Source organism: Heterocephalus glaber, unplaced genomic scaffold (assembly GCF_053883595.1).
Source record: "Heterocephalus glaber isolate CG9 unplaced genomic scaffold, H.glaber_assembly_v1.0 deba00001572, whole genome shotgun sequence".
Classification (NCBI taxonomy): Eukaryota; Metazoa; Chordata; class Mammalia; order Rodentia; family Bathyergidae; genus Heterocephalus; species Heterocephalus glaber.
In genome coordinates, this window is record NW_028258357.1 from 11,676,732 (window position 1) to 11,701,346 (window position 24,615).

Below are 24,615 nucleotides of genomic sequence, written 5' to 3' on the forward strand. Positions count from 1 at the left end.
TTAACCTAAGGTTAACACAGTAAAAGCCTAAAATTAATATATACTATCAGATGATATAAAATCTTATAATTGATTCTAGAATTATTATACAATTAAAACTGTCAATTAGAGTACTGTGTTATAAGATGCTGATACAGCACCATACTTTACAAATCGGGGTTGCAACTCATTAATGAACCATGTACATAATTTATAAAGTGACAATTTTTTTAGTTATAAAACAGAATATATTAGTTTATCTTATGGAGTAAGGATAAATAATATTGTATTAGCTTTTGTTTTAAGTGATTATCAAAAACATATATTACAGTGACTGTCATCAAAAATACTTGAGAAGTGCTCATAGACAGTTGTACGATGTAGTATGGAAGAATAATAATGATGACTGCTTTTTTATTGAATATACAGTATGTGCCAGGTACTTTCCCTATACAATCTCATTTAAATCGCTATTAGGTAAATACTATCTTCATTTTATAGAAGAAATTAAACTTCAGAAAAGTTAAATAACTTTTCTAAGTTCACAAACTTAACTAAACCACAATATACACAGGTTTATTGGACAAATCACACGATCTTTCCAGAATGCTACACTGTTCCTTGAATTCACTGTCTTAACCTTTAAAAGTGACTTCCTTAAAATAAGTATTTTTATCTGCTAACTTTTTAGTGACTGTTCAACAAATATTTATCATTTCAAGTGTAAAAAGTTATGTAAAACATATAAATTATAAAATACAGTCTCAGCCTTCAAAGAACTGAGAAGACAGAATAAATACATATGAAAAAATCCTTTTTTGTGAAACTAAATTAATGATTAACCTCAGACCATTAAAGTTTACACTGCATTGGTATCTGATGCAAACTAAATTAGTAAATCAAAGGCTAACATAATTTTACTTCCAATTTTTTGTCCTACGGAAAATTATTTAGTCCACTTCCATATCTTTCAGGTAGTAGTAGTATTCAAAATATTACAAACTATTTTAGCATAATTTACCCAATATCCAATACAAATCTTTCTGTAAATTTCTCTTTAAATTATTTGCATTCAAAAGTTTTTATGGATAATAAAGAAGTAGTTTGCCACACTTTGAATACACACAAACACATTCCACAGGAAAGAGCTTTGGAGAGGGCTTCTCCCAAAATTCACTTTTAAAAATACTGCCAGAAAAAGAATTAAGATATATTATGTACAGATTCAAATTTTCTACAATAAATGGGGTCAATATGTATAACAAATAGGTACTAATTTAAAAAGTAAAGTTAAAAAATGAAAAGAGGAGGACCCCTCGGCATGCCTACCAGCCACCAGCTTAGCCTTGTGGGCACCTGCAACCCCCACCCCGCACAGGTAGCTGTGTCTCTTCTACAGAGAAACAGGGGAGCATAAAGGCCATTGTCCTGAGCTGCAGAAGTGAACAACAGAGAGAGGGCCCCTCTCAGGCTCCTTAATGAAAACTGAAGCCCACTGGAAAAGTGAAGAGAATCTCTGCAATAAAGGCACACCAGACCACCATGCTTGGTAAGTTGGAGGGATCGTCACCTCCCATAGGAACCTGGACTATCTTCTGGGGAAGGGCAGCTGGAACCTGCAGTAGAAACTTGCAGAGTTCAACCCTGCAGGAGGACAAGGAGCTCAACTTGGGACTTGCAGCCAGAAATCTGCCTGAATTTCACAGGTCTGCTACTGGCTTGCTGAGACTCATTGACTTATATCTGCACATGGCTGGACTCGTTGTCTATTGTGACAACAGAGACATGCCCTGAAGGAGGCCCTTCATTTTTATCTTTTACTTGTGATTTTCAAAATTATTACTATTTTTTTGCTCTTATTTTTAATTTTTTTTCTTTTTCTACTCTTTTCTACTTTTTACTTTTTTTTTCTTTCTTTTCTCTTTTCTTTCTCTCTCTCTCTCTCCCTTGCTCCCTTGCTGTCCCACATTGTGCTTCATCTCCCTTTGTGTTCTGGCCCTAATTCGTATTTCTTCTTTATTTTTCTTTTCTTCTCTTTCTCTTACCTGTGTCCTCTGGCCTCACTGCTAACATTCCCCTATCTTCTACCTACCTATCCTTCCCTCCCCAATTCCTTCTAACTCCCCATCCCAAAGGGTAAAGTTGCTATATTGAAGAGTCTATTCACTATAAACATATGTTGGGTTGGTCCTTGATTTTGATTTAACTCACACAGTTAAAGGTGATAGATTAATAACTACCATAAATTGTCATTTTCCAAGAGGTACTTCATGCTATTGTGTTGCTGATTGTATCACGTGGGCTAAGGTGTTGTAATTGATCTAATCAGTTGTCCTTCCTGGTATAATGAAAATGAGATAGCCTTAGAGCCATTAGAGACTCAAAACCTAAAGACAAGCTATATCTGGAAGACACCTCTGAGAAGCAATCATTCCATAAGGGTTCTAAATACAAGCAACAAAGATACTTACAATAAGCAACTTCAAAGTATCAACCCAGGAATTAAACCAAGGACAGTACCAAAAATAAAAATGAGAAGACATTTAAGCAAAGCACAAACTCAGAATTCCACCCCACCAAGGGTAAATCCTGGGGAAATGAGATGGAAATGTCCCATAACAAACCGCCTGGATACCCTGAACTGATAGCACAGGAAGTAACAAAACAGATGAATGAGGCTGTAGAAAAATTCAAAGCAGAAATAATCTCCCAGATAACTAGAGAGATGGTGAGCAGAGTGAAAGACATGATTAGAGGCTCTAGAACAGAAATAGATTTAAAAAAATAGACGAGCTCAAAAACATGCTGGAAGCCATGAATGCCCAGCATAAGAAAGAAATGGAAACGATGATGATCGCCCAACATGAGAAAGAAATGGAATCCATGAAACAGACTCAAACAGATATTCAGGAGATTAAAAACTCCATTGAAAGCATGCACAGCGGATTAAAGGAATGTGAAGACAGAATATCAGATATAGAAGACAGGATTGCAGTTAAGCACCATGAAAACAGAGATTTCTTAAAAATAGTAATGGGCCACAAGAAGTCAATCCAGCAGTCGCTAGGTGATGCAAATTAGAATAACATAAGACTGATAGGAGTCCACAAAAAAGGAGGAGAAAGTACAATTGACATAAAAAACATGTTCACAGACGTAATAGTTGAAAACTTCCAAGACAGAGGTAGATAATTGGACATAGAGATAAGTGAGGCATATGGAACTCCAATTAGCCACAATCAGAAAAATCTATACCTAGACATATAATAGTCAAGATCCCAGAAACCCAACAGAAAAACAAAATCCTACAAGCAGTTAGACAAAGGAACAAATCACATTCAAAGAGAAGCCCGTAAGAATCATGGTAAACTTATTAACACAAACCCTCAAGTCAAGGAGAGCACGGAGTGAAGTATTTCAAGTCCTAAAAGAAAATAACTTCCAACCTAGACTGTTATGTCCTGGAAAATTATCTTTCAAAATTGATGGGGGAATTAGATACTTCCATGACAAAGAACACCTGAGAAATTTCATGAACACCAAACCAGCACTCCAAACAATTCTAAACAATATCCTAGAAAAAGACAATGAAGGTCACAACTCCATGAGGCCCAACAGGCGGAAGCCACCAGGCAAGGTAAGAAACTAAAGGGAAAGGGGGAAAAATAAGAAACAAAAGAGCCAACATAGTAAAACATCATGACAAGGATGACTCAATATCTATCAATTATAACCATCAATGTTAGCAGCTTCGATTCACCAATCAAAAGAAATAAACTGGCAGAATGGATTAAGAAGCAAAATCCAACAATATGCTGTATATAAGAAACACACCTAACTCAAAAAGAAATTCACAGACTGAAAGTAAAAGGATGGCAAACAGTTCTCCACGCCACAGGAACCCAGAAAAAAGCAGGGGTAGCAATATTATTTGCAGACAAAGTAGATATCAAACCAAAACTAATTAAGAGAGATAAAGATGGTCACTACACATCCTTGTGAAAGGAACAATCCAAGAGGAAGAAATGGCAATCCTAAATATATATGCACCAAATACGAATACTCCCAACTATACAAAACAAGTATTAATGGACATGAAAAACCAAATAAGCACTAATACAACTGTAGTGGGGGAGCTCAACACCCCACTATCACAAACAGACAAATCATCTAGACAAAAAATCAACAACGAAATTCTAGAACTGAACCAAGCTACTGAACAAATGGACTCAATAGATGTTTACAGAGTGTTCCACCCTACAAAATCAGAATACACATTCTTTTCAGCTGCAAATGGGTCATGCTCCAAAATAGACCACATGCTAGCTCACAGGAAAATCTCTATGGAAAAGAATTGAAATTGAGAGAAGCTCAGCCGGTCCCAGCACCCAGAAGGAAGCTCCCTGCCTCCATGCCAGGCTCCTGGGGCAGAGAGGGTGAGCCAGTCCTAGGACCCGGAAGGAAGCTCCCCCACCGCCATCCCAGGCTCCTGGGGCAGTGAAGCTCAGCTGGTCCCAGCACCTAGAAGGAAGCTCCCCCACCACCATCCCAGGCTCCTAGGGCAGTGAAGCTCAGCCGGTCCCAGCACCCAGAAGGAAGCTGCCTGCCTCCATCCCAGGCTCCTAGGGCACAGAAGCTCAGCCGGTCCCAGCACCTGGAAGGAAGCTCCCCATCTCCATCCCAGGCTCCTAGGCAGAGAGGGTGAGCCGGTCCCAGCACCCAGAAGGAAGCTCCCTGCCTCCATCCCAGACTCCTAGGGCAGTGAAACTCAGCCAGTCCCAGCACCCGGAAGGAAGCTCCCCACCTCCATCCCAGGTTCCTAGGGCAGAGAGGGTGTGCCGGTCCCAGCACCCAGAAGGAAGCTCCCCGCCTCCATCCCAGGCTCTTAGGGCAGAGAAGCTGAGCCGGTCCCAGAACCCAGAAGGAAGTTCCCCCACCGCCATCCCAGGCTCCTAGGGCAGTGAAGCTCAGCCAGTCCCAGCACCTAGAAGGAAGCTCCCCGCCTCCATCCCAGGCTCCTAGGGCATAGAAGCTCAGCCGGTCCCAGCACCTGGAAGGAAGCTCCCCGCCTCCATCCCAGGCTCCTAGGCAGAGAGGGGGAGCCGGTCCCAGCACCCGGAAGGAAGCTCCCTGCCTCCATCCCAGACTCCTAGGGCAGTGAAACTCAGCCACTCCCAGCACCCAGAAGGAAGCTCCCTGCTTCCATGCCAGGCTCCTAGGGCAGAGAGGGTGAGCCGGTCCCAGCACCCGGAAGGAAGATCCCTGCCTCCATCTCAAGCTCCTAGGGCAGAAAAGCTGAGCTGGTCCAGGCACCCGGAAGGAAGCTCCCCCGCTGCCATCCCAAGCTCCAAGGGCAGAAAAGGTGAGCCACGTGAGTGCCAGAAGCACCTCCCCCCCGCCCCGTGGAAATGAGAAGACACATAAACAAGCCCCAAAAACAGACATCTGGATCACCTACAGCAACCACAAAGGGAAATGAGATGGAACACTCTGATACTCAACCACCTGGACTCTCTTAACTGGCAACAAAAGAGGAAATGGGAAAAATGAAATCAGAAATAATTACTCAGATAACAGCAAAGATTTTGCTCATGGTGCAAGACATGATTAATAAATCTAGAGAGGACACAGATAAAAAATAGGGGATCTGAGGAATATGATGGAATCCCAACATGGGAAACGAATGGAATCCATAAAACAGATACAAACAGATCTCCAAGAGATTAAAAACGCCATCGAAAGTCTGCACAGCAGAATGAACCAATGTGAGGAGAGAATTTCAGATACAGAAGATAAGATTGCAATGAGTGAGGAGGAAAAGAAAAATTGCTTTAAAATTGTAAGGGAACACAAGAAATCAATCCAGCAGCTGCTAGACGATGCAAAGAAGAATAACATAAGACTGATTGGAGTCAATGAAGAAACAGGAGACAGTGCAGATGACATAAAAAAACTCTTCACAGAAGTGATGGCAGAAAACTTCCCAAGGAGGGGAAAGGAACTTGACATACAGATAAGTGAAGCATATAGGATTCCAGCTAGCCTTGATCAAAAAAAAATCTACACATAGGCATATAATAGTTAGGATTCCAGAAATCCAACAGAAGAATAAAATTCTACAAGCAGTGAGAGGAAAGAAACAAATCACATACAAAGGAAAGCCCATCAGAATCACAGCAGACTTCTCAATGCAAACCCTCAAGGCAAGAAGAGCTTGGAGGGATGTATTTCAAGCCCTAAAGGAAAACAGCCTCCAACCCAGATTGATGCACCCTGCAAAACTATCTTTCAAAATTGATGGAGAAATAAGATACTTTCATGAGAAAGAGCACTTCAGGAACTTCATGAATACCAAACCAACACGCCAAAATAGTTTAGACAATACCCTAGGAAAAGACAATGGGATCACAACCCTAGGAAACCCAGCAGAATGAATCCATTGGGCATGACAAATTAAACACAAAGGGGGAGAATCCAACAAAAAGAAAAAGTCATGACAAGGCTTTTAAAACTTTTGACTTCATCTCCCTAATGAGTGCATAATTCAATCTTGTTATTGTACTGATTAGTATTTTTCTGATTCTAGAGTTGCACACCATGCCTTGTGCTATACTGGCTATTTAACATCTTCTTATGTCTACATTTTAAATGGGTTGTCTATTAATGAGCTCTAAGAATTTTTTATATATTCTGCTCATAAGTTATAGGCATTGTAAATATGGTCTGTTTAAGGACTACTTTTCATTTTAATGATGTCGTTTAAAGTTCTAAATTTTGATGGAATCTCATTTATCAATTTTTTTCTTTTATACATCATGTTTTTTGTATCCTAGGTGGTTCTTGCCTACTCTGAATTCATAAAAATTTTCCCTTATAATTTCTTCTTAAAGTTTTATACTTTTAGGCTTTCTTATTTAGGCTCATAGATCCCTTCAAGTTATTTTCATGTATGGAAAAAAAGGGTTGAGGTTAATTTTTTATATATGGATACCAGGTGTTCTAGTGCCATTTGCTTAAGACACTATCTCTTCCTCGGCTCTTGAATCGAGTTTATATTCTATAAAATGCTAATGTTAAATAATCTTTCAAAACTCAGTGGACCATATATGTGTGGTTCTATTTCTAGATTTTCTGTTTTATTCAAATGATCTATATGTCTTTCCTTACACCAACACTGCCTTGATTACTGTAGCTTTTAAAAGAAGTCTTAAAATTGGGTGCTAAACGTCTTCCAACACTCTCTGGTTTTGTTTTTGTTTTTGGCTTTTCTGGGTCCTTTGTACTCCTACATAACTTTTAAATTTCAATATCCAGTTCTTCATTTATAGCAAGTATATATAGACCTGAATTTTTATATATACCTTGTGTTTTCTAATCCTGCTGAATTCAAGTACAAGTTCTAGGGGCTCCTAGAGATTTCTTAGTATTTTCTCTGTAGATGATCATTTCATCTACATATAAAGATTTTGCTTCAGCCGTGCCAATCCTATCCTAGTTGTGTCATTTTATTGCCAGACTATTTTGGTGGGGACTAGGTTTCAAAGTTTAATGGACAGATAAAGAGTAAGCATATCTGCCCTTGTTCCCCACCTTAAGGAGAAAACACTGTATCTTCTCCATTCACATAAGGTGTTCTCGCTGGAAGTAGGAGTACATGTCTTTAATCTGTTGAGAAGTTTCTGTTTTACTTCTACTTTGCTGATAGCTTTTACCATGAACAGCAGTAGAATTTAGTCCAATACTTTTTCTCCAACTACTGACAGGATCATATGGCTTTTTCCTTTCCTCTGTTAAAATGATGACTTTTGGGGGTGGATCTTCCAATGCTGAACCAACACTGCCATCCCTATAAAAAAACCACTTTCTACATCCTGCCAGATCTGACTTCTAATAGTTTGTTTTGTTAAACAAATTTCTATCTATGTTCATACTTTTTTCTTCTATTATCTTTATCCAGTTTTAGGATTAGCACAGTGATGAGTTCCTAAAATGAGGGGAGAAGTGTTCCTTCTTTTTTCTCCTTTAATTGTTTGATATAATTTATCAGTTAAAATGTTTATGAGCCTGCTGTTGTCATATAGGTAGGTTTTCAAGCAAGGAATATACTTTCTTTAATAGGTGCTATTCCAATTTTATATTTCCTCCAGAGTTAGTTTCATTAATTTGTCCTCCAAGTTACTTCTTAGAAGTTGTCAAATTTATTTCAAAAAATATTTTTGTAATATGCTTTCTACATCCTTTTAAATTCTGTAAAATCTGTGGTAATGTCTCCTAGATGTTAATATTGTAATTTTAAAAATGTTTAACTGATATTATGTAACAGGAAGACAAGGTCTAAAAGAGCAGGGGAATCGGGAGGAGTAGGGGAAAGGAAAAAAGGGAAAGGAAAAAAGATGAGAAGAGGAAAAAAATGGAAACTAGGTTTTTGCAAATAGGGAAGGGTGGAGGGGGTGAAGGGAGGGCAAGGGAAGGGGAAAAAAAATAAGAACCAAGAGACTCATGTAATGGTAAAAGATCCCAATGATGAGTGTAACTGTATTGTATACCTAAAATGTACCAATAAAGTTAATGGGGGAAAAAAAAATTGAAGTTACCCCCTGTATATTATCAGACCATAGCACAATAAAATTGGAGATCAATAACATAAGAAACCATAAAACCCCAAAAAACACATGGAAATTGAATAAAACCCTCCTGAACAACCAATGGGTCACAGAGGAAATTAAAGAAGAAATTAGTTTCTACAAGTAAATGATAATGCCAGTACAACATACAGGAATCTATGGGACACAATGAAAGCAGTTCTATGTGGGAAATTCATAGCAGTGAATGCCCATATTAGGAAAACAGAGAGAACACAAATAAATAACTTAATGCAGAACATCAAGCTCCTAGAAAAAGAAGAGCATAACAAACCCAAACCTCATACAAGAGAGGAAATTATAAAGAGCAGAGCAGAAATCAATGCAGTGGAGACTAAGAGAACAATACCAAAAAAAATCAATGAATCAAAGAGTTGATTTTTCAAAAGAATAAATAAAATCAATAAACCTTTAGCCAACCTTATCAAAAAAAGGAATGAAAAGGCTCAAATCCATTCAATTAAGAATGAAAAAGGTGAAGTCACAACAGACCCAGCAGAAATCCAGAGGACCATCAATACCTACTCCGAGAACCTGTACTCTAATAAAATGGAAAACATGGAAGAAATGGCCAGATTCCTAGATACATACAAATTGTCAAAGTTAAATGAAGAAGATATAGAAATTCTGAACACCCCAATTACAATGAGTGAAATAGAAAATGTAATAAAAAATTTACCAACAAAGAAAACCCCAGGTCCTGATGGCTTCACTGCTGAATTCTACAAGACATTTAAAGAAAAACTATCACCATTACACTTTAAACTCATCAAAGAAATTGAAAAGGAAGCAAGGCTTCCCAATTCATTCCTGGAAGAAAGTGTACCTATGATTCCAAAACCAGGGAAAGACCCAACGCAAAAAGAGAACTACAGGCCAATCTCCCTAAGGAACACACATGCAAAAATCCTCAACAAGATACTGGCAAAGAGAATACAGAGGATCATCAAGAAGATCATACACCCTGACCAAGTTGGATTTATCCCAGGGATGCAAGGATGGTTCAACATACATAAATCAATAAATGCAATACACTATATTAACAGAGGCAAGGAAAAAAACCATATGATCATCTCAATAGATGCAGAAAAAGCATTCGACAAAATCCAACACCCATTCATGATAAAAACCCTACAGAAATTTGAAATAGAAGGTCTTTATCTCAACCTGATTAAGGCTATTTATGAAAAACCAACAGCCAACATCATACTAAATGGTCAAAAACAGAAAACTTTCATGCTAAAATCAGGAACAAGACAAGGATGCCTACCTAGTATCACCACTCCTGTTCAATATAGTTCTGGAAACATTAGCCATAGCAATTAGATAAGAGAAAGAAATAAAAGGAATAAAGACAGGAAAGGAAGAAGTTAAACTGTCATTATTTGCTGATGATATGATACTTTACATAGAAGATCCAAAAAACTCCGCCAAAAGACTTCTAGACTTAACTGACAGATTCAGTCGAATAGCTGGATACAAGGTCAAAACTCAAAAATCAATAGCCTTCTTGAACACAAATAACAGACTCACTGAGAGAGAAATTAGGGAAACAATTCCTTTCACAACAGCATCCAAAAAAATGAAGTATCTAGGAATCAGTCTAACAAAGGAAGCAAAAGACCTCTACACTGAAAACTACAGCACTCTGAAAAAAGAGATCGAAGAGGATATAAGAAAATGGAAAGACATTCCTTGCTCCTGGATAGAAAGAACCAGTATAGTGAAAATGGCCATACTTCCAAAACTACTATATAGATTTCATGCATTGCCAATTGAAATTCCAATGATATACTTCACAGAACTAGAGAAAACAATCCAAAAATTCATTTGCAACCAGAAGAGACCTAGAATAGCAAAAGCAATTCTAAGCAACAGAGACATGGCAGGGGTTATCACAATCCCCAACTTAAAACTATACTACAAAGCCGGGGATTTAGCTCAGTGGTTCCAGTGCCTGCCTCGCAAGCACAAGGTCCCGAGTTCGATCCCCGGTACCAAAAAAAACCAAAAAAAAACTATACTACAAAGCTACTGTGATAAAAACAGCATGATACTGGCAAAGAAATAGACCCAAGGATCAGTAGAATAGATTAGAAGATGCAGAAACAACTCCAGACATACTCAGCCACCTCATCTTTGACAAAGGAGCCAACCATCCCCACTGGAGGAAAGATAGCCTCTTTAATAAATGGTGTTGGAAAAACTGGATTTCAACCTGCCAAAGATTAAAACTAGACCCATATCTATCGTCATGCACTAAACTAAGATTGAAGTGGATTAAGGATCTACATATTAAGACAGAAACACTAAATTTGCTGGAAGACAAGTCAGGTAGAACTCTTGAAGACATTGGCATAGGAAAAGACTTTATGAACAAAACCTCAGTAACATGGGAACTAGCACAAAGAATCAACAACTGGGATCTCATCTTATTAAAAAGCTTCTGCACTGCAAGAGAAACCACCAACAGAGCTAAGAGACAACCTACAATATGGGGAAAAAATTTTTACCAGCTGTACCTCAGACAAAAGTCTACTATCTAGAATGTATAAAGAATTGAAAAAAATCAGACCCCTCCCCAAATTCAAAGACCCAATTCAAAAATGCACATCTGAAATGAACAGACATTTCTCACACAAAGAAGTAACAGCAGCAAATAAATATATGAAAAAATGTTCAACATCACTGGTCACTCGAGAGATGCAGATGAAAACAATACTGAGATTCCACCTCACCCCAGAAAGAATGGCTGCTATCAAGAAATCAACCAATAACAAATGCTGGCAGAGGTGTAGGGAGAAAGGAACCCTTCTCTATTGCTGGTGGGAGTGCAGACTGGCGCGACCACTGTGGAAATCGGTATGGAGATACCTCAAAGAACTAGGACTAGAGGTCCCATTTGACCCAGCTATTCCCCTGCTGGGTATCTTCCCAAAAGAACTGAAAGAATCATACCACAGTGATATATGTGCACCCGTGTTTATAGCGGCACAGTTTGTAATAGCTAAAGCTTGGAAACAGCCCTAGTGCCCATCAAACTGGATAAAGATGTGGTTTTAAAAAAAAAAAAAAAACGGAGTACTACTCAGCCATAAAGAATGAGAAACTAGAGACATTTATAGCTAAATGGATGCACATTGAGGCAATACTCTCAAGTGAAATAAATAGGACACACATGTGTAAATATAGAATCATTTCTCTAGTGTGAGAAACTGAAAGTGTAAATAAGGATTAAAATGATTAAAACAAATAATTGATAATTTGAAATAGGAAAAGGTCCAAAGGTGTAGAGGTGGTGGGAGGAGAAGGGGAAAGGGAAGAAGGGAAAGGAAAAATTATGAGAAAAGAAAAAAAAATGGAAATGAAATCTATGTAAATAGGGAAGGGTGGAGGGCGTGAAGAGTGCACAGGTAATGGGGAAAAAATAAGAAATAAGATACAGCATGTACAGATACAAGCACCCAATGATAAATGTAAATGTACTGTATAGCTAAAATGTACCAATAAAAGAATTAAAGAAAAAAAACAGCTTATGCACTGCAAGAGAAACTACCAACAGAGCTAAGAGACAACTACAATGTGGGAAAAAATTTTTACCAGCTGTACCTCAGACAAAGGACTACTATCTAGAATATATGAAGAACTGAAAAAAATCAGACGCCTCAAATTCAAAGACCCAATTCAAAAATGGGCATCTGAAATGAACAGACATTTCTCAGACAAAGAAGTATATGAAAAAATGTTCAACATCACTGGTCATTCGAGAGATGCAGATGAAAACAACACTGAGATTGCACCTCACCCCACCGAGAATGGCTGCTATCAAGAAATCAACCAATAACAAATGCTGGCAGAGGTGTAGGGAGAAAGGAACCCTTCTCCATTGCTGGTGGGAGTGCAGACTGGTGCAACCACTGTGGAAATCAGTATGGAGATACCTCAAAGAACTAGGGCTAGAGGTCCCATTTGACCCAGCTATTCCCCTGCTGGGTATCTTCCCAAAAGAATTAAAAGAATCATACCACAGTGATATATGTGCACCTGTGTTTATAGCGGCACAGTTTGTAATAGCTAAAGCTTGGAAACAGCCCAAATGCCCATCAACTGGAAACTGGATAAAGAAGACGTGTTTTTTTTTAAAAAATGGAGTACTACTCAGCCATAAAGAATGAGAAACTAGAGACATTTATAGCTAAATGGATGCATATTGAGGCCATACTCTTCAGTGAAATAAATAGGACACGTGTAAATATCGAATCGTTTCTCTAGTGTGAGAAACTGAAAGTATAAATAAGGATTAAAATGATTAAAATGAATTATTCATAATTGGAAATAGGGAGAAAAGGCCCAAAGGGGTAGGGGAAGTGGGAGGGGAAGGGAAAAGGAAAACTTATGAGAAAAGAAAAAAAAAGGAAACAAAGTCTATGTAAATAGGGAAGGGAGCACAGGTAATGGGGAAAAAATAAGAACCAAGTTATATCATGTACAGGTACAAGCACTCAATGATAAATCTAAATGTATTATATACCTAAAATGAACCAATAAAAGAATTTAAGCAAAAAAATGAAATGAAACTGAAAAAACAAAAAATATTACCAGATGTCAATTATGAGAATATCACCAGCGCCTACCAGCCCATGTTTCACGCTAATCCACAAGAATATTCTTATACAATCTATTCTGCAGGAACACATAATATGCTAAAGAATATTTAAATTCTCTCATTAGGTCAATAAAAACAATAGTGGTTAGCAGGTTGAGGATGTAGCTCAGTGCAAGAGTGCTTGTCTAGCAGGTGCAAGGCCCTTGATTCAATCCTTGGTACAGTGCCCTCTCAAAAAAAAAATGTAACTAGCAAAACTCTGCTGAAGTTATTACAGATACAATTCTACTAATTCAAAGTAATAAGAAATAAATTTGGTTTTCTTTCATCAAGTACATGACAATTCAATTCTACAATGTGCCTCTATTACAGATACAAAGATAAACTGGAATGTGAAGGTGGTACCTGAATATATTTCTACACTGAAAGCAACAAGAAAACACATTATGATTGTGAAAGGTCTCCAGAAAGTTTTGTTTGTGGGAACATACAGCTTTTACATATAGAAATGTTCATCTTCTTTTTACCCTAGAAAACAATTCCTTTAAAGATCACTTTTCCCCAAGATTCCCTCAATGACCTCATCTTCTGACTTAACATTCCCCCTAATATACAATAACGCAAGTGGTTTCTGTAATTCCTTATAGCTCATAACTGCCAAGCTCATAAATCTAACAAAGAACTCTCTCCAGCATTCTTCTGGATCTGAACATCTCCACCTGCATCCCATAGGCATTTTTAATGCAATAAACCCTAGACTCAACTTATTTTCCAAACTTCCTTTCCCCTCTAACATCCATCTTTCACTCAAACTAAAATCTAAAAATCATGCTGAACTACTCTTCCTGTCTCATTTCTAACCCTAAAAACTCCTCACTCCCCTTTCATTTATTCATCTCCTTCCTCACTGCAGCCGGCCTTGTGTACACCTGCATATCTATCTCTTGCCCAGACTTCTACAACAGCATTCCACATGGCGCTCCTATGCATAGTCTCCCTTCTCCCTAAGCCTGCCAGAGGAATCAGAAGAATCTTTCTAAGACAGATTCTTCAATATTCTTCACTGATTTTTATCATCAACATGAGTTCCTGCATGAGTGTTCTCCTATGACCTGTGCAGTCTGATGCCTGCACACCTCCAGTCTATACAGCACACTCTGACAACACCGCAGTACCTGTGTTTCCTAGAGCACACCACGGTATCTCACATTTCTGTGCCTTTGCTCATCCTGCTTGTGTTCCACCAGCAGCACCCACATTAGCTTGTCAAGTTCCTTCACTCTAAAACCAATATATTAGATCTTTTCATCTCTATTCCCTAACAGAGGGAGGTAGTGCCTTCAGTACACTATTTTCTACACTGTGCATTCTTTTTTTACTAAAATTTGAATGAAACTGGCATTGTAGAAGTTGGTGAAAAAGTAGATCTTTAACAGCTTACAAATTATAAAACCTTCCAAGAACAAAATGAGTCAACCAATAAGTACACTGAGCCTTTAAAAATAAGTAAAAATCTCTGCTCCTTAGTTAGGTATTCACTGATTGTTGGGAGTAATAACAGGTAGACAAATATTACTAGACGATGCTAAAATACAAGTAGATATAAAGAATGGGTGGCGTGAGGTATCCAACTCTGCGTGGCAGCAGTTAAGTCTTAACAAAAGTTACACATATATACACATGTACATTTTATGTATATGTCTCATCTCTATCATGACTGCTGCTACACACTGTATGGGCAGCAGGCAAACATATGATATGTAGATATATATGTATACGCAACTTTGGAATTAGGTACTGAAGAATGAGTAGGAGTATACCTGGCAGAGACAAAAAAAAAAATTCTAAGCCGGGCATCTCAGGCCTGTAATCTCAGGACTCTGGGAGGCTGCAGTAGGAGAATGGCCAGGAATTCAAAGCCAGACTGGGCTAAATAGTGAGTTCAAGACCATTCTGAACTTTATATAGACAAACTCTGTCTCAAAAATAAATAAATAAATAAATAAATGCATTCTAAACAAATGGAAAAGCATTAATAAAGGTGGAAGAAGTGCTGTGAAACATAATCATCCTCATTTGGGAAACAGAGATCTTAGGTGTCATGTGATCACAGAACCAGAGTGAAGGGCAGGGCCACAACAGGTGAATAATGCAATGAATGCCTATGAATTACTGAACTGAGCAGAAACAGTGTGTTGTGGACAAGCCTTTGGACACGAGAAGAAAGCAACCAGATTCCAGAGATATTTGGTGTTCAGCATTGTCTTCTGAATGAACAAATGAATGAATGCTCCACCTTGTGTGTTAATCTAGCTGGTGCTGTTCTTTCTTGAGAACCATCTGTTACCTTTCATCACGTGTCATAATGGCTCTATGTGCTTAATGGGGCATTTTTATGATTTCTGCCCAGTAACTGTTGCACAATGCTGGCTGACATGCCTTTAATGCAACAGCACATGAACATCTATATTTAACCTGTCATTTCTCATTTGGGCCTCAACTTCTGCTAATAACTAGAAAATAAATTAGTGTCCCTCAGAAAATCTACATCCCTATTATATTATTTAATCTCTACAACTTGCTTTTTGACTGTTGTCTCTACTTCTGAGTTTTGGTACTAGGTACTTAAAAAGCTAATGATCACAGTGAGCTATGTCATACCTTCTTAAAACTTCTAAATAATACCTGCTTAATACCTCAGAAAGAACTGATCTATTCCAAAGGCTGAGGATTTAGCTCAATGGCACCATGCCTGCTTTGCAAGCATAAGGTCCTGAGTTTGATCCCTGGTACGGGAAAAAAAAAACTACATGGTTTAAGAACTGATCTATTCCTAAAGAGAAATTTCAGAGGGCCAGGGATTTAGCTCAGTGGTTTCGCCGCCTGCTGCGTAAGCACAAGGACCTGAGTTCGATCCCTGGTACCAAAAAAAAAGAGAAATTTCAGAAATTGGTAATATATATTTCATTATAGAAATATTCCATATATGTGAATTTTCCCTGTGACTAGAACCTGCATGTTTAAATAAAACTTAAATTTAGGGATATTTCTGATAAAAATAATTTTTGTAAAATACATATACTTTCTCATCTCCTTAAATCAGTAATATTAAATCTTTTTGCTTAAAGTCTGAGACATAAATATTAATTATTGAATAAATGTTTTCCAGTCTATTAATTCCAGCCAGACTCTTTTATTCCTGAACCTGTATTTTACGGTTTTTCCTATACCTTATTTTGCATTTCAATAATCACTTCTAAAGATTCTAAGCATGCTATTTCTAGGAATGTTAGCCTGCCACAGATGGGAAAGTAGAAAGAAAAGCGAGTTTATGAAGACCATAATATTCACTTTAGAGAGCAGTGAAACAAGCTTAGGCCGAGTACCTGAGGGGTGTCCGTCCCATGAAGAGTGTGTGATCCTTTAGTCTGTGGACTTTGTGAACTAATTCTCAATACAAGAGACTCCTCTACTTTTTTCCAAACTACATCCAAGGGGACAAAGCTTACTAGATAAATAAATTCTAGAGGACTGATGGTAACAAAGGAGCAAAACAAGCCAGCCACATTGATTCCCCTTAATCGTTTCAAATTTGTCACCAACTTTAAAAAGCACAATTTAAAGTTTAAAAGAATAAAGTCCTTACTCCTAAAGTTCAGTGCTCTGCAATCCTTTGTAGATCCAATGCAGCTAAACCTTAGCTTACTCTTACATTTCGGATATTCCCGTTGGACCAAGTGTGCCTTTAGATATAAGGAAAGCTCCTACATACGTGGTCGGTGGGTGAGACTGTTACTTTTGATTTTGGCTAAGCCATAAAGAAGAACTGACCCACAAGTACTGGAAGGAAGACACTTGGTAACATGCTAAACAGATTTCTAAGAATCTTTCATGTCTCGGTCTTTGCTTGTACTATTCTGACAAATTTAATTGGTGTCATCTTATATGCACCTATTTGCCTCTCACCCAAAAGAATGTTTGTTTCCTGAGTCCCATTTATGTTGAATTAACTCTTATATTCCTCCTGCAAACAGTATCACAGAAACTTCCTGGGAAGAGATCATATTATATTCACCTCTTCTTCCTCTACTAAAACACCCTCTACATAAAAGTTACTCCATTAATTTGCTAAAAAATGATTTTGTGAGATTGTTTTCTTATATACATAAGTGCTTCATAGAAAAACTAGGTCGTGTTTTTGGTCTTTCACACTATGAAAAATTTTATTCTTTTATAAGATTTGTAAAAAAAGAAAAAAATTTATTTCTCTTCACTTTTGTAATACCAAAGTGATTTGCAAAGGAAACAGATATATCATCTGAGAAATTCTCCCCAGCCTTAAAATTTTCCCTCATTCACACCCATCCTTGGCCTCAGAGTACACTAGCCCCAAGCTACTGAGAAATATTTTGGGTGACCCACTGTTATTGATGAGAGGTGTCATTATGTCACTTCCTCAGTCTGGAGCAGAACAAACAGTAAGACTATATTAAATTCAGGTTCTAATACTGTTGATTTTCCCAAATGAGGATAATTGCTTATATGCAAAGTCCTCTTTCTGTCTAAGAACACAGCATTTTAACCTAAAACATTCTGTAATTCATTAATAAAACATTAGCAACATAAAGTTACAACTTACACATGTTGAAATAATTACATTCACTTTATATTTCAAATTTCATGGCAAAATTTATGCAAAAATATTAACTTAAACTTTTACATTTATTTACAAATACATAAAAAGACAGCTGGAAAGGCTGGGGATTTAGCTGAGTGGTTTTGCCGCCTGCTGCACAAGCACAAGGACCCGAGTTCAATCCCCAGTACCAAAAAAAAAAAAAAAAAAAAAAAACACAGCTGGAAACAGTAAGAGAAACCAAGCAGACTACCCAAAAGCTTCTTTTCCTTATAGAGCCTTCCTTTTAAGCATGCATAATTAAAGTAATCCATATTCCCCTGCAGCATCAAAAGGAACCAACACCAAGGCAGGGAAAAACAAAACTATTTTCAGCAACCCATAACCAAGCTGCTAAAACAAAATATACAAGACCCACAGTAACACTGGAGTCATTAAGAAGGTCCTGTCCTCTTGTTTCATTTTCAGCGTGTACTTTGTGGTAATGCTCCGACAAATCAATAGCAGTTATACATCTTTTCATACATAATGGACAGATGAAACCCTGTGAAATAACAACTTTTAGAAGGATATACAAGTTTTTTATAACCAAAATACAGACAATCCCAATAGACATAACAAGAAGAAATTAATATATCTGTTGTTACTACATGCAAAGAAAACTTTCAAGTAGGAACTGTACAAAAGATGAAAGATCTATCCAAAGTGAGAATACTAAAATTAGTTTCTATACTCACAATATATACTTGCACTGATTCAATTTTTTAAGTTACCCAGTTGCATTGGTAGAAATATTCTTTTGCTTGAGACAGTTTTCAAAATTTCTTTCTGTTTATAACACTTTGTCCTTACTTACCTGAGGCTTACAATAAAATTGGTCAGTCAGTTTTTATTTTAGATCAATAAATTGCTGGAAGGGGCAATAAATATCGTTTTGTGATATAATGTTCTCAAAAAGGAAATTATTTTAATGAAATCAATTTTTAATCTTTACCATATTCCATTACCCTAAGGACCCATTCTTGTCCACATTCATCATTTCCAATAGATGATCTTTCCTTCCACTTTTCTGAACCAAGCAAAACCATTTAAAACCTGTATACCTAACAATATATTTTAAAATGTGAGCTGCTACACTGATTGATGACTTGAGGTTCTGTCACTTAAGAATAACAGAAGGATGAGAGAATAAGGGAATTGAGAAAGCAAATAAAATATGCTAGTAAAGACAAAAGGTTATAATGGTCATAACATGGTGCATTTTGGTGTCATAATCAGATGTCAATTTAGGCTTCAATCAAAGCTAATTCTATATGACCTTCAGGAAATCATTTTGTTGAGTGTCAGTTTCCATATCTCTAAAATGGGGCCAATATTAGCACCTATTCTTCTAGAGATAGTGTATATACAAATGCTTAATATTGTGCCTGAGAATTTATAAATACTCAACGAATATTAACTGTCAGAGGATGTATGCTTAGAAGTTAAATGAAATTTTTTTAAATGATTTAGAAACTAGAAGAAAAGATGGTACTTAAAAGACTGTATTATTCATCAAACCCAAAGAAATTAAGTAGAGAGACTATGACAAGGAAAATTTTTGAAAGGGCAGACAATTATGGTAAAGACTGGGAGGCAAGGTTTTAGTTTCAGTTGAAACTGTTCTGCCTGGTGATAAAGTAGAAGGTACTGCTATGGAATTGAACACTGTAGCTAAAAAGAGGTAATAATGATCATTAGCAATGAAAACTTAAGGAACTGAGAAGCTTGGCCAATGATGGTGAACCTTTTAGAGACTGAGTGCCCAAACTGCAACCCAAAACCCACTTATTAATCACAAAATGTCAACACTGCAATTAAACCTGAATACTGAGGTTTTAGTTTAGGAAAAACAACTGTTATCCAATGCTCAGGTGCTAGGGCAACTTGGCTCGCAGGTGCACCACAGCACATGTGCCATGGGTTCACCGCCACTGGGATATTCCTTGAGTCACTAAAGTCATTTAGCATAATGAGAGGAAGTCTACTAACAAGGCTGCCAAGTGGGAGGCAAGACAGAGTAACACATAAGAGCTAGGCTTGAGCTTGAATCCGATTCACACCACTCTTGGCAGCTGTGTGACCTCATTTTCCTCATCTGTTATGTGGAATAACAATAACACCTACTTCCTACTGATCTCATGACAATTAAATGAGATAATACATGAAAAGCACTTATCATGGATCTTATACAGTGAAAACATTCAATAAATGTTAGTTATCATTACTATCATTATTCCTTTTGTTAACAGCCCTTAAAAGAGATCATTCAGAGAATGAAAGGAACATAAATTCATTTTTTTTTAACTGAAGAGAGTTGATCTGATAAACCACAGTCTTGAGGGCTTGATCTACAAATAATAATTCTTTAGAAGATTTTTTTGTTTGTTTTCTTTTTGCCACCAGAAAGAAAATGGTGTATTTCATTTTACTCCTTTGTTCACTGTAAGCTTCCATATACCCAATCATGCAATCACTTACACAAAGTATTTACAGTGTGATTACTCTGTTCCAGCTGCAATGCTATGGTGCTGAAAATACAATGGAAAATGAAGCATACTCCCTGGTCTCCAGAAGCCTATAGGCTTGAAAAAGTCACCAAAAATTTTTTAAATTACATTTTATATCCCACTAATCAGAAAATCTTATTACATGTACATTCAAAATATATCCAGAATCTCAGCACCTCTACTGTTACAGTCTGGTCCAAACTACCATCACCTATACAGGGATCACTGCAATAGCCTCCTAACCATCTCTCTGCTTCTACCCTGAGCCCATTAACAGCCTGTTTTCAATACAACCCCTAGTGTGTATCCAATAAAATACATGTACAAACCTTGTCATTTCCCTACTCAAATTGTCCACTGGCTTGGCATCTCAGTAAGAGTTAAAAACTAATGTCAGTACAACAGTCTATACAGCCCTTTATGAGTGGGCCTGATTTCCTCACTAAGCCAGTCTTCTCTCACTCACCACACTGCAGCTGCGCTGGCCTCCTGGCTGCTATCTACATGCAGACCCTCTCTTAGCTTAGAGACCTTCCACTTACTCCACATGCTTGGAACATCAATCACCCAAGAAATCACTGGACTCATTTCCTCACCTCTTTACTTCATTCTGAGCTGCCCACTTCTCAAAAAAGACTTCACTGAGAGCCACCTCAAACACTTTCCAAGCCTCCTTCCTTGCTTGATTTCTCTCAATAATATCAACTGTCAACCCTGGAACATTTTTAGTGTGTTTTGGCTTTTGCCTGTCCACCCCTTGAATGTAAGATCCACCAGGACAAAGGTTTGGTTTTTTGTTGTTGTTGTTTTTGGTACCATTTTATTTTCTGCTATATCTCCAGCACCCAGAATAGCATTTGGCAGCCAGCAAATGAATAAATCTCAGAATAATAATCAATACCAAAGAGTCAGAAAATACAATTTCACATCAGCACATGGAAAAAGCATCTATCCCACATTTGAGTTGAGGAACATTTACTAGAAAGAGCAATATATGCAATAACACCTGAAGGATATCAGATGTTAGCCAGAAAAAAATAGTAAAAGCAAAAGGAATGCTATGGTCTGTATCTTTGTAATCCAAACACACAAAAAGATGTGCGTGCGGGCAAATCCCCAGAATGAAATTTTAAGCCCCAAGGTAATGGGATTAGGAGGCGCAGCCTTTGGGGAGATGAGCAGGTCGTGAGAGCACAGTCCTCATGGATAGGATCAGTGTCTCATAAAGTAAGCCCAAAGGAGCTCTTTCATCTATCTACCTATGAAAATTTGGGACAGCAAAACTGCTGGTGTCTTGATTTTAGATTTCCTATCTCCAGAACTTCGAGAAGTAAGTATTTGGTCTCTGTAACAGTCCAAACTAAGACAAACAGGTAAAGAATAAAGATGAGCTTATGCAAAAGTCCAGAGATAAGAGAAAACTTGGCACACTGTAAAAGCAGGCAAAATTCAATGTGCCTAAGGTTGATGAAGATGATAGGAAGCTGTAATGCTCTGGAAATGTAGCTCAGTGGCAGAGTGCTTGCCTAGCACTCATGAGACCCTGGGTTCAATCCCTAGCACCACAATAAATAAACAAATCAATCAATCAATAAAGCTATAAAGATAAGCAGAAAGTAGATCACAAAAGATAATTAATGAACTCTTTAGCTGGCACAAGCTAAAGAGTTTGGACCTTAATCTAATAAAAACTGGAAGCAGTCAGATGTGGTGGCACACACCTGTAATCCCAGCATTCCAGAGGCTGAGGCAGAAGGATCTCTGTGACTTCCAGGCCAGCCTGAACTTTCATAGAGAGACCCTGTCTCAAAAAAGCAAAAATCCATAAGGGGGAAGGTGAGATGACTCCTGTTCCAGTAGGAGGACACGACTGGACTATCTGAATAATTCTCTGGGCTACCAGGAACCTAAAACCCACTACTCATGGATAAACAAGTACGGCATCTGGTCTGTGAAAATGAGGGTTTGTTTAGGGGGTGTTATCTGTTAGAGCAGAGTACAGAAGAGAAATTGGGATTAGGCCATTTGAGACCCTCCTTCTGGTTTCACCAGATATCAAGGTACACTATGTGGCCTTAATTTTAGGTATGGTATTAAGTAGAATTGTCAAGAGCTGCTATATTGCTTTTAAGAGGCTTTTCCGCTGAGAGTAGTGGTAGCCACACATTGTTCTCAGTCAGCTTAAAGATGTTTTAGTTCAGAGATCCTAAAAAATATTTTAGTCTTATGTACGTTAAAACAGCAAAAGGAAACATAAAAATAAAAGACTAAAATATGTAACTTCCACATTAGCATAAGAACCCACATAATCCCAGCAGTGTATGCTACCACCTGCAGATTAATTACCAAAGGGACCAGCAAAGAGGGAGCAGAATGAACAGCTAAAGAGGTGGGAGAAAAGCAGAAGAGTGTAGTATCACAGGAGCACGAGGGTGAACAGTGAGAAAGAGAAACCCAAACCAAGGCAAAGAGAGAAGGGCAGAGAGGGAGAAGGGAGAGGGGAGTTGTATGCTATTCATTTTTTTTTTTAAATCCAAGCAAAAGGAACAAAAAACTTGAAACCGAAAAGACAGAAAAAGATGTACAAAATACTAATCAAAAGAAAGGTAGACACAAGGACAAAAAGTTCAATTCACCAAAAAGACATGAATGATCTAAGAAGACAGCATGTGAAACGAGGGACTATAAATCATGTATGTGAGAAATCTGGCTTGGAAGCAACACAAATATATAGTACCTAAAGAAGGGACTTTGAGTCAAAAAAAAGATTTTTTTTTCCATTTTTTTGGTATTCTTTTCTTATTTTTGTATCGATTACACTGAACATATTCCTATGTTAATGGGAATAATTCACAATGGAGCTAAAAAAACTAAATTGGCAAGAGAAAGACAATAAGTCAGGAACGAGATAGAATGGAATCCAGAGAACTAGAGAACAGATTGAAATCTGATAGGCAAAGGCACCTGCCTTCCCTGGACTAAAATAAGAAAGCCCAGATAGAAGGACGGTTATATACTGAGTTCCAGGCCAGCCTGAACTACATAGAAAGACCTTGTCTCAAAACACCCTCAGAAAATAAATAAATAAATAAAATTTAAAATGCACTTTATCAATCTAACAACTAAACACAGATATACATGATTTAAAAGTAACATTCTAATTTGTAACAGACTTATGAGAACTTTCTTGCAGAGACAAACTTAAATCACCAGTCATTACTACAAATGTTTGTTAATTTTCCTTAAATAATAGTGAATTTTACTGCCAAACTTATTGTTTTCATACCTCTGAAGAGCTTTCATTATTGACATCCACTGTGTTTATAGGAGTTGTGGAAGAATCTAAATCAGAACCTTGAGAGCCAACTCTCCCAGGAGTCTGAAACACAGAAGAGAAAAAAAAAAAATTAAAGCAAATATTAACAATATATCCATTAGCCATGAAATAATGCAGCACTTTCATGTAAAAGTAGATGTCTTCACAATAATAATTAACAGTACTAACTATTCTTTATTCAAGACTGTCTAATACTGTATATATCAAGTTCTCTATAAGCATTCTCCTTTTCTTTATAGTTTATTTCTAACTACAATGTTCTGCAGTGCTCAACTGACTTTCACAAAATGTCTTATTTAATTATAATGATATCTCTGATAAAGGTAAAGCCTAAGTTATCTCTACAGAGGCGAAAACAGATTTAAAGCAGCTAAGTGACTCACTTATGACTGTACTGTTAACAACAACAAAAACAGAGGTCTGTGCACGCCCTACCGAGGTCCCCAGTCACGCAGAAGACACCGAATCACCCCATTGCAGACCAGCAGGTCTGGCCACGCCCTACCGAGGTCCCCAGTGGCACGGAACACACCGAATCAGCCCGCTGCAGACAAGCAGGTCTGTGCAGGCCCTACCGAGGTCCCGAGTTGGGCTGAAGACGCCCAATTACCCCACTGCAGACAGGCAGCCACCTGGTTCCACACTACAAAGACACAGAGGACCCCAGACCACCAGACCAAGGTAGTGAGTCCTGCTGCTCCCGGCTCAGAGGTAGGGGCTTCTGAGCCATCATCCCACTGCTCCTGGTCCAGAGGAAGGGGCTTCCCGGTCACCATCCCTCCCGCTGCTTCCAGCCCAGAGGAAAGGGCTTTTGGGCCACCTTCTGTCCAACTGCTTCTGGCCCAGAGGAAGGGGCTTCCGGGCCA

At 37.9% G+C, this 24,615-nt stretch overlaps 1 protein-coding gene across 8 annotated transcripts in view; it reads right to left on the reverse strand.

Moving 5' to 3' along the window:
• Positions 1-24,615, reverse strand: part of Eea1 (early endosome antigen 1) — a 196,659-nt gene that overhangs the window by 73,991 nt on the left and 98,053 nt on the right. For 4 of the 8 annotated variants that reach the window (XM_021258475.2, XM_021258473.2, XM_021258472.2 and 1 more), the window contains exons 2-3: positions 23,699-23,791; positions 18,282-18,407 (exon numbers count right to left, since the gene is read on the reverse strand). In XM_021258475.2, coding sequence (XP_021114134.1) covers positions 18,282-18,386 — 105 coding nt within the window. In that variant the 5' untranslated portion in view covers positions 18,387-18,407; positions 23,699-23,791. The remainder of the gene's footprint in view (positions 1-18,281; positions 18,408-23,698; positions 23,792-24,615) is intronic. The other 4 variants (XM_087192594.1, XM_013072298.3, XM_004844974.3 and 1 more) reach the window with 1 other exon arrangement.